Raw genomic sequence first — 12,304 nt, 5'->3', positions numbered from 1 at the left:
TGAGGAACACTGGGGTAACAGCTGCTTTGTTCCAGAAACTGACAATGTTTATGTCATCAATCTCCTTACTGTGAGGCTTTGATTATTGAAAACTTATATGTTCCTGTGTCATAAGTACTGTCTAAAGTTGTTGCCTGTGTCTTAAGCACACTCTTTGAAAACCACGTGCAGCATTACAGAGAAAAGACTCGAACCGTGAAACTTGGCACTAATGGCTACAGAAACACAGAAAACTTCCTGACTGCAAACTCAAGTTCGACATCTCATTGAACTATTCTCAGGAATCAGCATTACCACTGAAAGTTGTCTGGTTATAATAAATTACTAACAAGTAACACACTCAAACAAGCGTTATTACCGGCAAATCCGGTATATATTCTTTAGGTGAGGACTGAGAGTGTCACAAATTCACTTGGTTTATGCCCCCAGTGTTAATGACCATGCACAGCAGTGTTGTTACCGGAGCAATGGAGCCAAGCTTGGCTCCAGACACGAATCCTTTGGCTCCAGAAGGCTCCAAGTTAGCAGTGACAATAAAATATAATGTGTCCCTGCATGTATGTGCTGCAGTCCAGTACTAGAATTATGCTATGAATGATCTGTCTATACAAGGCTACATGACAGATGATAGCTGAGGGTACCACTGCAATACCGTATTATACGTGTATATACAGAATGCTTGCAGTTGTGAGCAGAGCTATAGTAGTGTGCAGCAAGCCTCTGGGTGTCCAAGGGCTTTGGCTCTAAGTACAGGGCAGCAAAACCCAAATTTGGCTCCAAAATTGACTACCACCTGCAACCCTGGTATTATGCGTCTGTTACCCCTTTCAAAAACCTCTGTCCCACTACTGGCCAAGTGTTGCCACCTGTCTAGACTATACTATATTTTGTCCATTTAGATAAACAATGACATTTCTATACAAACATATCAAACAACAGTGTGCATATCAAACGTCTGTCTCTCTCCACATCAATAAACAGAATCGATAGATTGCTGCATAGCGCAAATAAATACCAGCAATATGCCACTCAGTAACAACAACAACAACAACGATATCATCAAATATCGCCTCCTAAGTTTCAGCTAACAGTGTAAGAAAAGGCAATAAATCCCCAACCTACACACATACAAAAAACCGCCTAAAATACACCCAAAACACACATATCTCAAATCTTGATCAACAACCATACCGTCACAAAGTCGTCGTCCTGCGCGACCACAATATCACAAGAACTTTTCAAAATGTGCACGTCAAGTATTGACAAGAAGTCTTGCAATCTGAACCATAAATTACGTTACAATCTCATACACTGGCCAGTACTGTTTCAAATTAAGTACCGAAATTCCTTGGGCATGAGTGAGAGCAACTGCGCTTGAAATAATTTGAAAACCCTGGCCTTCAATACCCAAAGTAACACACAACAGAAGCTATAGATTTAAGTGCATAGGTTACCTCAAGAAAAGCATTGAGAAGAGCGTGAAACATTTCGTAGTGAGTGACACTCTGCAGGAAACATTCCAATAAAAAAATAATCGAGCGATGTGTGATGGTTGACTGTAACCTGATCAGCAAATTGCTTAGCCAATTCCAGAGCACTACTCCATAAACGGCAACGTAAATACAATCGTAGAGACTCAACTTCCATATGAGACTGACCGCTGCACAAACTGGCAATCACATCTAGACTGTTTTTGAATCGTTAGGACGCACATACCTTCGAACCATCAATTGCACGCGAGCTTTCATGGTTTCCAATGACATGGGAGTCGTATCCACAGACACACAAGGTGGGAGAGAATCAAGAGCTCGTTTGAAAAAATAATGCTGCAATATAAGCACAGAGAATTAAGCAACAAACAAAGTCTATAAAACAACACCGTACTCCCTTGATTATTACCCCTTCCCCAAGGTTGGCCAGAGTCAAAGGTGAAGTATGGGAAGGAGTCTTACAAAAAATTGCCACTAAGGTTGTTCAATTGGCAGGAGTGATTCATCTATTAACTTAATTAAACAGCATGTTGCTACACTAAAAAGCTTCAACCACAACCACTAACTGAAATATAGAAACATAATCTTTTATAAAGTATATATCTGAGTCATCAAAACCTTCAACATGTGGTCGACAGGCAAGTTGAAGGATGTCAGCATTTCTACAGACATAAATCTAGCAAACAGTCACTGTGGAACGTGCCAATTAGCACTCAATAAAGGACTACAAGGTGTAAAAATCTTGAGCCTTGAACAAAGTAGGGACTGGGGGGCTTACTTGAGCACTGGGGTAATAATCAAGTGAGTACAATATGTATTCAGACCACAGATCGAGTCATTTATGTAAAAGTGTTCTTAATGGACTATGGAAACTCTCGTGATATGAAATTGACTGACATACAGTACAGTACATTAAGACTCCAAATCTGCCATTATACAAGTACTGAGCAAAAAATCCAAACTCACACACACACACACACACACACACATATATATATATATACACACACAACCACTGATACAAACATTTCCAAAGCTCTTTTATACCTTTCAAAGTCTAAAGTTTTTGAGCCGTATGTGTCAAATGTCTGGACTAACAAGACATACTAACAAATAACAAAATGATTTTGGCAATGTAGAATTTTGTGCTCAAAATTACTGCAAATCAAAAATGCTGTGTCACAAATTTGAGTACCACAGTTTACTTCGCAACTTTCAAAGAGTGAAAATATTACATCAGCGCAAACATTGTACTTTGTATTGCTGGCATCTGTAAACGTTTCAGCCATAATTTATCTTGTGTGTCAACAGATAAAACTAACAGCCAAAAGTTTCATAGTTTGCAACATTGGATAGACTAGACTTTGCTGTTTCTCGATAACATACTCTTTTTTCTAAATTTGTGTAAGCCCAAATGTTGCAAACTGCCACAAACTCTCTATTTCATAAGAACTACTATATGTTCGTAACCTTCTCTCGTGCCTTTTGAACACGTGTGTGGAAGCGACAAGGATCACTCAACATTCGGGTAAACACCTGTCAACGTCTACATTACTTTGTTCTCAATATGTCTCTGATTTCTTGGCTTGCAAAAGCCAATTCGTCGCTACCCTGAGCTGACAAAGCCATTTCTGCCAATGCAACCCAAACAATGAAGACAATCATACAGACAACATTGTATGTGCACCTGCAAATGAAGAGCACTCAAGCAACTGAAAAAGCCTTTGAAGCGTTGCAAATGCAGTGTGTACTACAACTACAGCCATGCACATCATTACAGTTTCCAAACAGAAATGTGTTGGTGGACATATTTTAATCCCAAGCAGTGCTGCTAGTCCAGCCATTCCTGCTTGTTACATTGGTGCGTTTTGTGACATTGTTTACATAGACAAACGAGCCACGCAGACTTTACTCTTGTGCGCTTAACAGAATGACCATAAACTCAATTAAAACCAAAAATTGATGGACATTTGAACTACAAATTTAGTAATCAATTTAAGACAGCAAATTCTTTGCAATTTACAAAATTTACAAAATTGAATATCGTACAAACATTTATTGATTTACAGTAATGCTTACAAATACACAAACACCACAACAACAGAACCTGTACAAATCGATTATTGACAAATAACCGACAAGTCATTACATAAACAATACCCTCAGTCTGTCAGAAGCCATTAATGCCGGTTAACTTTGTCTATCCTTAGTCATAGACATAGTGATGCAACTCATCGTGGGTAAGGAACTTGGGGAGGGGTAAGCTTGACCACTTGGCAGAAGTGACACACGTCACTCCGGACAGCAGCAGCCCCGCCTAAAGTGCCTACTGGCCATCTGGTCCAGTGTCGTTCCCGGCAGGCGAAGCACAGTGAGAAGTAGCGAAAAGCAGCAGACGACAAGACAATCAATTATGCAATGAACAGGTAAGCAGCTGTGCAGCTGGTTGACTTTTGTGCCAATTAAAGCCTGCCCTGATTCACTCTTATCTTTAAATCTACGCAACATTAGTTCTACTATAGCAATTACCTACATTCTGGAGCAAAAACTTAAAACAAAGGCTTTGTCCAAACTTAAAATTACATTAGCTAAAGCTATAATAACATTTGTAATTATAAACAACAGACAAACCAAATACATCACATGAATGATATCCTATAATACAGCTTCGTGCGAGAATTACCTCTCGACTGGATCTGGCAAAGAACGGCTCCGATTTTGCATTGTAATCTCGAGCAAGTTGACAAAAGTTCACAAACAGAGCCTGTAATACCAAACAGCAACAAACTCAAACACAATATAATCCGAATCTGTATTAGAGAAACACACCAGTGAGTCGGGTCGCTCATTATAGAAAAGCCGACACATTATTTCAAACAGAGGAATGCTGGTAGTAACATTCGAATCCTGATACGATCGATCCAGTGGCATTAAGATGTTCTTCCAATCGTGTCTGCTCTGCCACGACTGATTGGTAATTTCATCTATTGCTATATGCAGTAATAAAATTAATTGTTGATGCACTCAGTAAATGTTAGTCAGTTAAGAACCTCACCCTTCTTCATATCCGAAAGCTCGAGGAAGTCCAAAATGGCGTCAAGGACTTCACATGGTGAATCCAATGCCAATGAATCAAGGCGATCGGAGAAATCAGCTAGACGAGAGATGTTCTTTGTTGTATAAAAAGTGTATCCAAATGTAGTAATTACTTTGGTCTTGTAAACTAGACGATTGGTCAACAGCAAACGTCTTTTCTAGGATTTCTGTGACCTGCTTGTTCACACTGAGAAACAGCGGAGATGACCATTCCTGTGGTAACACCAGAAAACACAATATTATTGCGGGCTTGCAAAAGCAGTGCAACAGAGAATTGTCTTGCTAATATCCAGTACCACAATGTACCTATCAACCACTTCACCTACTTCCAAGATCAATGAATACATCGGTGCCACGTCACTTTTAGATTTAATGTAATAGTATTGCTGCTATAAATTTAACCATTTCTATTGTATTACTGTATCTGTCCAAATACAAGCCCTGAGGTTTAAATTAAATTGTAGAATGCAATAAGCCTGTTTGTGTACCAATAAAAGACTCGGGCTTGTATTTAGACAGATGCATATATGGTACATAGATATTGACTGCATGCCAGAGAGTTGCAAGTGGCTTCACTTGTCAACTACGGCAAGTCATCTGCAGTGAACTTCTAGAATCTGATTCTTCTGAAAATGCTACATCGTCTTTCTCCTGTTCAGAGACATCAGCCAGCATCGGCCCATGCAGTTGCTTCTACTGATTGTGATTTCATTGTCACTAGCATAGAGATGATGTTTGACTTGCTTCATATTGCTTTTTCGTCCTTCATGCAAGTCAATAAAGCATCTTCCGCTGGCAATCAACGTTAGTGCTTAGTAATTCACATACTCTGAAACAATATGTTTCAATGAGTGATTAGTAGGCACCTAAGCTGCAGGTTGAAACAAGTCCTGTTTGTATGCATGAAGTTGAAGACAGAGTGAGTCTTCTATTCAGTCCGGGTCATTCATTAAGAACAGCACTCAAACTAAGTAGCAAAGTGATTTGAATATCATTGAGGCTTGTGTTTGGACGAATACAGTATAATACAATTTTAATTAATACATTTGCTGTGCATCATTAATCTCAATATCTAATATACATTTCTTTGTCAAACATATTAATACAACATTTAAACATTAATAGATAATACAACATGAAATCCATATCTAAACTTGCTTCTGCTATCCAATATCAACCTCAAAACCATAGCAATTACCTGTTTTGCAACTGAGGTGTCCGAGAGTAGTAGGTGGACTTGATCATGCAAAGACACATAGTCCCGTAGTAACGGCACTACAATACCCACACAATAATCAGTGCTAGTAGTACAAGACCGAGACAAAGTAAATCAACCTATTTCATCATTCAAAGCAGAACCAATTAGTTGTTGTTTGGACACTACCAAACACAGAGCCAATATCAAATGCACAATAACATATACAACAATTCATTAAACGACATGCTACCAGTTTGATGATATTCGGCTGCAACGGCTCTTTGACTACCATCACCTTTAACCAGACTCTGTCACAATGTTTGAAAAGCCTGCCTACTTGAGACTCACCTTGTGCATCATATTCAGTAAGAAATGTCTTAACTTTGTGAACTATCTCGTGTCGATGACCAGGAAACTAAACGTTTAGACATGCTAATGCAGTGTTGTGATTCGTGAGTTAGCTTACGTGTGTGAGAAGAGCCATCAACAATGCCGGACTATGCAAGCAGTCAAAATTCAGTAATTCAGCAAGCTACACACAAAGCATTGCATGAAAATGTTGTAAGTTGGTGAGAACGCATTTGTTGTGTTTATTTGCTTATGCATGCATGAGCATGTAGTGTGTGTGTGTGTGTGTGTGTGTGTGTGTGTGTGTGTGTGTGTGTGTGTGCATGTGCACACGTGCGCACGTGTGTGTTGGTGCGCATTTGGCATGCACTCACACCACATGCATCATTCAATTGTGCACTAGCACTGATTTACCTCTGAGTTCAGCCTCTGCTGACCTTCTGTTTTGTTCTAAACAGAAAGTCAATACAGAATCAATACAGAAGACAAAGACATAAAATAACTTGACCAAATTACCTTCACTTCTGTATGCAGGGCATCCAAAATAAATTTCTCAGTCCACGGCTTCAGTCCCCATAGCTTACAATACCTCGCAGCAGCAACCAAGTTTTGAGTCAAATCACAATCAACATCGGTAGTGCTTTCCTAATTCATCAAAAGTCAATCATCAAATACTAAAAGTACGTTTATAAAGGTTCTTCGCAATAGACCTGAAGTGTCACATTCTGTTCATCATACATAATTCTACCTGAAGAAATCAGCTGTGCTTGTTCTATTATGGGCTTACTCTATGACAAAAACAGTAACCAAGCAATTACTACCAAGTCTCGCCTTTACACAACGCAATACAATTAATGTTCTGTATCCTTGTTTGTCCATAACGTAAATAGTGGCATGGACCAACGTGTGAAGACAACTACTGATAAGTGTCAAACTGCAAACTCACATTGCTTACATGTATAGGAAAACAAACTGGCACTTGACACACTATCCTATAAACTCTACTTGGTGATAGCTGCACCAGTGTACAAGAAATCGTTCCACCTCTAAATAGTGCCTGGGCAACCATATGTCAAAGTTTTAGTTGCTCAGTCATTACTCTGGTTGCTCATAAACTAAATCTGTGACTTCGTTGCAACAAAATTAGAATGTACGATCATGTCATGACGAATATGACTGTTGGATCTATTTACAGTTGTGCTACATCTGTCAGCTGGTGTTTGTCAGTCACATTAACAGACGATAGCACTGGACAAATATTGTAGTGGGGGCTAACTACAGTACTAAAATGTGGCTGTGAGCGTGGACTGCTTCGACAACCCAAAACTGGTCAATTTGACGATGGCGTTTGAAGTCGTCTCTTCAGCATACTTGTGAATCTCAAAAGAGGATGTGTCAACCACAGTACTAGTTGTCATCTAGCATGCATAGGCTTGCTCAGAAAAAAGAATATCAGGGTAGCAGTCAGCTGGTTGTCCATGGCCAACTCTAGTCTGCCATTTTAGTTGTATGGTCATATTTCTGATTGTCCCGGGCACACGATTTGTCATACACTGGCTGCACAATAATCAAAATCCAGATGGCATTACATGTACAGTTAGTGTAACATTCTAAACATCAATACACTCCAAGTAATTTGCCGTTATTGTATGAGCAACCTACAAGTTCCTGTCAGTGGGATTCGAAAGCTCACATTTAGAAGTGACAGGTACATGCAAAACGACACCTGGATTAGCCAGATTTTGCGGTAGAAGACAGCTTGTGATACCTGAAGTCTGTGTATTCCATTCAATGTCCACACACCGATTGAAGAACCGAGACCGTGTGAAGTCCACAAACGTAAACTTGAGCCACTCAGTCGTTCACTCTGCCAGAGGAGTGAACCAGTTGAGCACAGATACAATCTGAAAACAAATAACAATAACTTATCCACAGCAATACATTAATTAACACAACTTATAATTAATTATTAAATAATATGATTAACACAATTAATTAATCTCATATTGTCCTACCTCTTCTGTCAGTAGAGATACCACAACCAAAGTAAAAAACACAACATACTTCCTAGAGTCTGTTCACGTTTTTCACAACAGCTTAGTCATGAAATAGTTACTAAGATTAAATGTACTATATTTTAGAAATAGATGCCTGCATTTACAGTGGAACCTGTCCTTGCAATTACCTGACAAATGTGGGTACCTAAGAAATGCAGGCAGTTGGTGACAGTCCCTTGAAAACTCAAACATTTGCATACACATTTGGAGCCTGGAAAAAGCAGGCACCTGTGAATTATAAATAGCGGACTCGGTGACACATGTGCTCAGGTACTCTTTCCAGAACACCCGATCACTATGGGTGCAACACTTGCAGGCTCTTGTAAACGTCAAATTGCATGGCGTCAAAGAAAAGAAACAAGTTGGCCCTTACTGTTGAGTCCTGCTGTAGTCAACAGAACTTGGTAAGGATTCAACATTGGAAAAGCCCAAGTTGGCAGCATTTTGATCTGCTCTATTAATACAGTACATATTCGGATTGTCACTACGTTGCAAACAAACACAGTGAGTGTACATGGGTTGAACTACATGCTCTAATGCCAGTTTGACAACTGGGACCACCTAAGAATAGAGGCAGTTGAGGGCACTCCCTTGGGTGTTCGTAATTCATAGGGTTCCACTGTAGATGTAAGCAATATAATTGCTTGTGTATGCTGAAGTACAATAATTAGCAGCAATTATGCTGAACACAAAAGCAGTTAACAAACATGTAAATAGACATTTGTTTCTTTCTCTCTATCCCTTCTGTCTATCTGTTTGACCATAAGTCCTCATCACGTAACCAGTACTCACAATTAACTAACACTCATTCTTGATACAGTTATTTTCCAATATAACTGAAATATACTCTACTTGTCTGTTCGTATCTTACGTTTATTACCTCAGAAGACCACCTGGAAACTGAATAAGAGCGAATGTTCGAAACAGAAACAAACAAAGAAACACCCCGGTGTTTCGATGTGACAAGTCAACAACTGAACTACAGTCCACTGCAGCATCGATAAACGAAGAAAGCTGGCAAATATGAGATGCAACTGGTACACCTGCCACGACCACAAATTAAAAATAATTCGAATTGTGCCACTATTTTCATTTTCAAACTTCGTCACCTTCATCTGAATAAAGTTCATATAGACTGCCATCTGATCCGACTCCGATCAACTGATGTGTCATAGAATGAGTACACAAAGCAAGCAAATCGGCATTGCTCTTAGACTATTGAAAGAACATATTATATGACATCTCTATAGTATCTAGACATCGATCAACAATGATGCTACCTTTGTCCACAAACATGCCAGTCTAGATGCCACGACTTTGAAATCTGGTGCTGAGGAAAACGTGGAGTTGACAGCCGGGTGGCCGTGTCCCCACACAAATGTCTAAATATTGATCGTTGCTATTGCAAAGCAATGACACTACGTAGTCTGTGAGCACCTTCAATGATTTGGACTGAAATGAGTAGAACATAGACAAATTTTTGGGTGCAGGCCATCGACTAAACAAACAACAGACGATAATTAATTTCTGGCTTCGTTTGTTGCTCGTAGTCTTACCAAGGCATCAGCCATACTCCAGTCTTTAATGTGTATAGAGACATAGAAGGGCAGTTGTGGACAACCACGGTAGCTGGACCGACAGAATTCCACAATCTGATCGTCTCGTCGTCTTTAGTGTTGACCGTTGAATCAGAGCTTAGTGGTCTCACGCACACCATCCAACGTTCCGCTTCACCTATTAGAAAATGCAACAGCAACAAACACTAGTGTATGCACAATGGTTCCCATTTGAATCAAACCAACCATCGAATCTCTCTTCACACCAAACAAAACTGTGCTCTAATGACGAACAGAGTATAACTGATGTCACTATAACATTCGAACCACTGGCCAGATGAAATGTAGCTAAGAGACGGTCACAGAAGATTTTGTTACTCACTAAAAAATATATAACAGCATGAACATACCTTGCTGTTTCCAGACATAGCCAGGCCGCTTGAACTTCCACAAATGCACTTCACCATTGGCGTGTACCTGACGAAAAATCATCGTCATCCTTTCAAGACAATGTCCACTAAATGAGTAAAATGGTCCAACCAAGTAAAGCACTGTGTGATCGCTGCCTAGGAAGCAGATGTTGATGATAGGGGAGCCGCTGCATATATACAGCAGCGATCCAGACCCAACCTGAAAATGTACAGACATAATCTTTGTTGTGAAACACTGCTAACAGGTCACTCTAAATAGCTAAGTATTCGCATGAGGCAAGTAACTACAGGCCCGTACACAGGATTTGTCATGAGGGAGAGGGTAGTTCCGGTACAAAGTCGGTCCATTGGAAGTTGCCACATAAGATGACGCATGTGTAGATAATGTGCCCATAAAAATTTAAATAAATAGAGAAGCACTACAGTGCTAAAACCTCGACCAGTGTATGTAATCATATCTCGTCAAGTGATAATGCTTTGCATACTAAGGTTTGTAACTCATCTCCAGACTTGCGTACTTATAGGTCAGTCACTTCGTCCGACAAACACACACACTGTAATTGGACAATGCACGTTCCCCTTCGCAAATTCCTGTAGATTGCCAAATTTCTGTTGAAGACGACACTATTGATTGTAGCTGCAACAACACTGCTCAGCCACGCACACAAAAATTCAAGCTGTCAACTACACGTACCACATGGCGCCTGAATTTTACCAGCACCTCTGCTCTCTAGATGCCTGGTTGTTGGTGGGAAAACATGCACTGCAAATGTAGACTAAAGCAAAGGACTAAACACCATGTACAGGATGGACGACTTGATGGCCAAATTCTCGTAACAGCTACCAAACAAAGAGAGGTGGAGCCTGATGATGACATCACGTTCGTCATTGGTCGGTAAAGACACCACCACGTCTCCTCTATTGGTCAAAATAGCTTCATTTGCATCTGAGCTAATCGAGTATAAATACGGTCGTACGGTTGGCACCAGACTACTGTACCTTTAGCCCAGATATCCGGGCGTCGAGTAATTACATTGACATGACGTAGGAAAGCATATTCAGTTACAATGCTTCGAGCGCATGCAAGATTGTGCCTATGCACCACAACTCTTACACGCACGCAAAAGAGTAAATGCTAAAACTGGGATTGTGCTTTTGCCATACATGAAATAATTTGTTGCCATCATGTGGATCTCGTATCTCAATACAATTGCTATTCTCGTATTTCCTAAATTTACTTCCCATAGCTGACAAAGCAGATCTCTACCTGCTACAAGGAGGGAGTTCAGTACAAACCCATTGAACCCCTGAACTACACATTCAAGATCTAATCAAATTTACCAATTCATTGTCTAACTCTTGGCGGATAAACTAAAATTTGTATCCATCTATAATACCAAGTTTAGTACAAATTTTTGAAATAGTTTATCATAGCCTACATTAAGAATTAATTTTATAACTTAGAATAATTAACTTAATTTAAAAACACCTGTCCTCCATGGCCACTATTACGACTGACCTGTGGTCGAACTCTGCCAAAACGCAGCGCCTCTAACACACCTCTACTGTCCACATTTCTCTGGCCTTGAGGAACGACATCAAACGAGAGTAAAGCCTTTCCTAACGCAAACCGAACGCAATTAATTAAGTTAACTCAGTCCATTTCAGCACGCCTTCTAGCGTAGTAGTCACGCACATACGTGTACCTTGGTGGAGCGATACGTACAAGTGACCCGTATTCTCCCACACTTGGTACGGAACGAGCTTTTCGTCCCATTCTCTTCTCGCGGACTGCTGGAACAACTCCTTCAGTAACTGTAATTTCCATTCCGTCTATTCAGAGCAGATAAAGATACATAAAGACGTCGCAAAATCTCACTTGAGCTCCTCGAATGCTCGGAGAGGCCTCAGTCAACTTGAGGAACTCCATGACACGCCCACTATACCTCTAGCCCATCGTGTCCCGTATGCGATAATCTCTATCCACAAGGGCTAGCCCACAATAAACTCTAGCTCATCAGTTCTACAACGAACCAAGCCCAGCAATTCTCTAATTTTAAGTAAAGAAAAGGTACTACACATGATGTAGTAAAATGATGCTGAACATCTCGTAGGTCACATTATACGT

At 40.1% G+C, this 12,304-nt stretch overlaps 1 protein-coding gene across 1 annotated transcript; it reads right to left on the bottom strand.

Moving 5' to 3' along the window:
* Positions 1–867: 867 nt before the first annotated feature.
* On the bottom strand, positions 868–12,111 carry LOC134184681 (uncharacterized). The gene is made up of 30 exons (XM_062652427.1): positions 12,056–12,111; positions 11,883–11,991; positions 11,696–11,796; positions 10,286–10,375; positions 10,156–10,222; positions 9,992–10,093; positions 9,746–9,923; positions 9,627–9,687; positions 9,470–9,571; positions 9,299–9,404; positions 9,070–9,232; positions 7,901–8,036; positions 6,843–6,920; positions 6,649–6,777; positions 6,547–6,582; positions 6,251–6,316; positions 6,133–6,199; positions 6,035–6,079; positions 5,922–5,966; positions 5,785–5,861; positions 4,700–4,799; positions 4,546–4,644; positions 4,320–4,480; positions 4,174–4,254; positions 1,717–1,826; positions 1,564–1,660; positions 1,455–1,505; positions 1,340–1,398; positions 1,192–1,279; positions 868–1,118 (listed from the first exon to the last, which is right to left on the bottom strand). Exons 1-30 carry the CDS (start codon positions 12,104–12,106, stop codon positions 1,074–1,076), a joined length of 2,700 nt encoding a protein of 899 aa, XP_062508411.1. The 5' UTR covers positions 12,107–12,111; the 3' UTR covers positions 868–1,073.
* Between the last annotated feature and the right edge of the window lie 193 nt (positions 12,112–12,304).

The sequence above is a fragment of the Corticium candelabrum genome, chromosome 9, assembly GCF_963422355.1.
Source record: "Corticium candelabrum chromosome 9, ooCorCand1.1, whole genome shotgun sequence".
Classification (NCBI taxonomy): Eukaryota; Metazoa; Porifera; class Homoscleromorpha; order Homosclerophorida; family Plakinidae; genus Corticium; species Corticium candelabrum.
The sequence above is the reverse complement of the archived record's forward strand: the minus strand, read 5'-3'. Positions and strand labels throughout refer to the sequence as shown.

Bases quoted from the DNA above. Each gene is read 5' to 3' on its own strand.
- LOC134184681 (XM_062652427.1), bottom strand. From the start codon at position 12,106: ATGGAGTTCCTCAAGTTGACTGAGGCCTCTCCGAGCATTCGAGGAGCT. The intron at 9,688-9,745 runs GTAAGACTACGA...TTGTTTGTTTAG, and splicing joins GGAGTATGGCTGATGCCTTG to TCGATGGCCTGCACCCAAAA. The intron at 4,481-4,545 runs GTGAGGTTCTTA...TACTGCATATAG, and splicing joins GCTTTCGGATATGAAGAAGG to CAATAGATGAAATTACCAAT.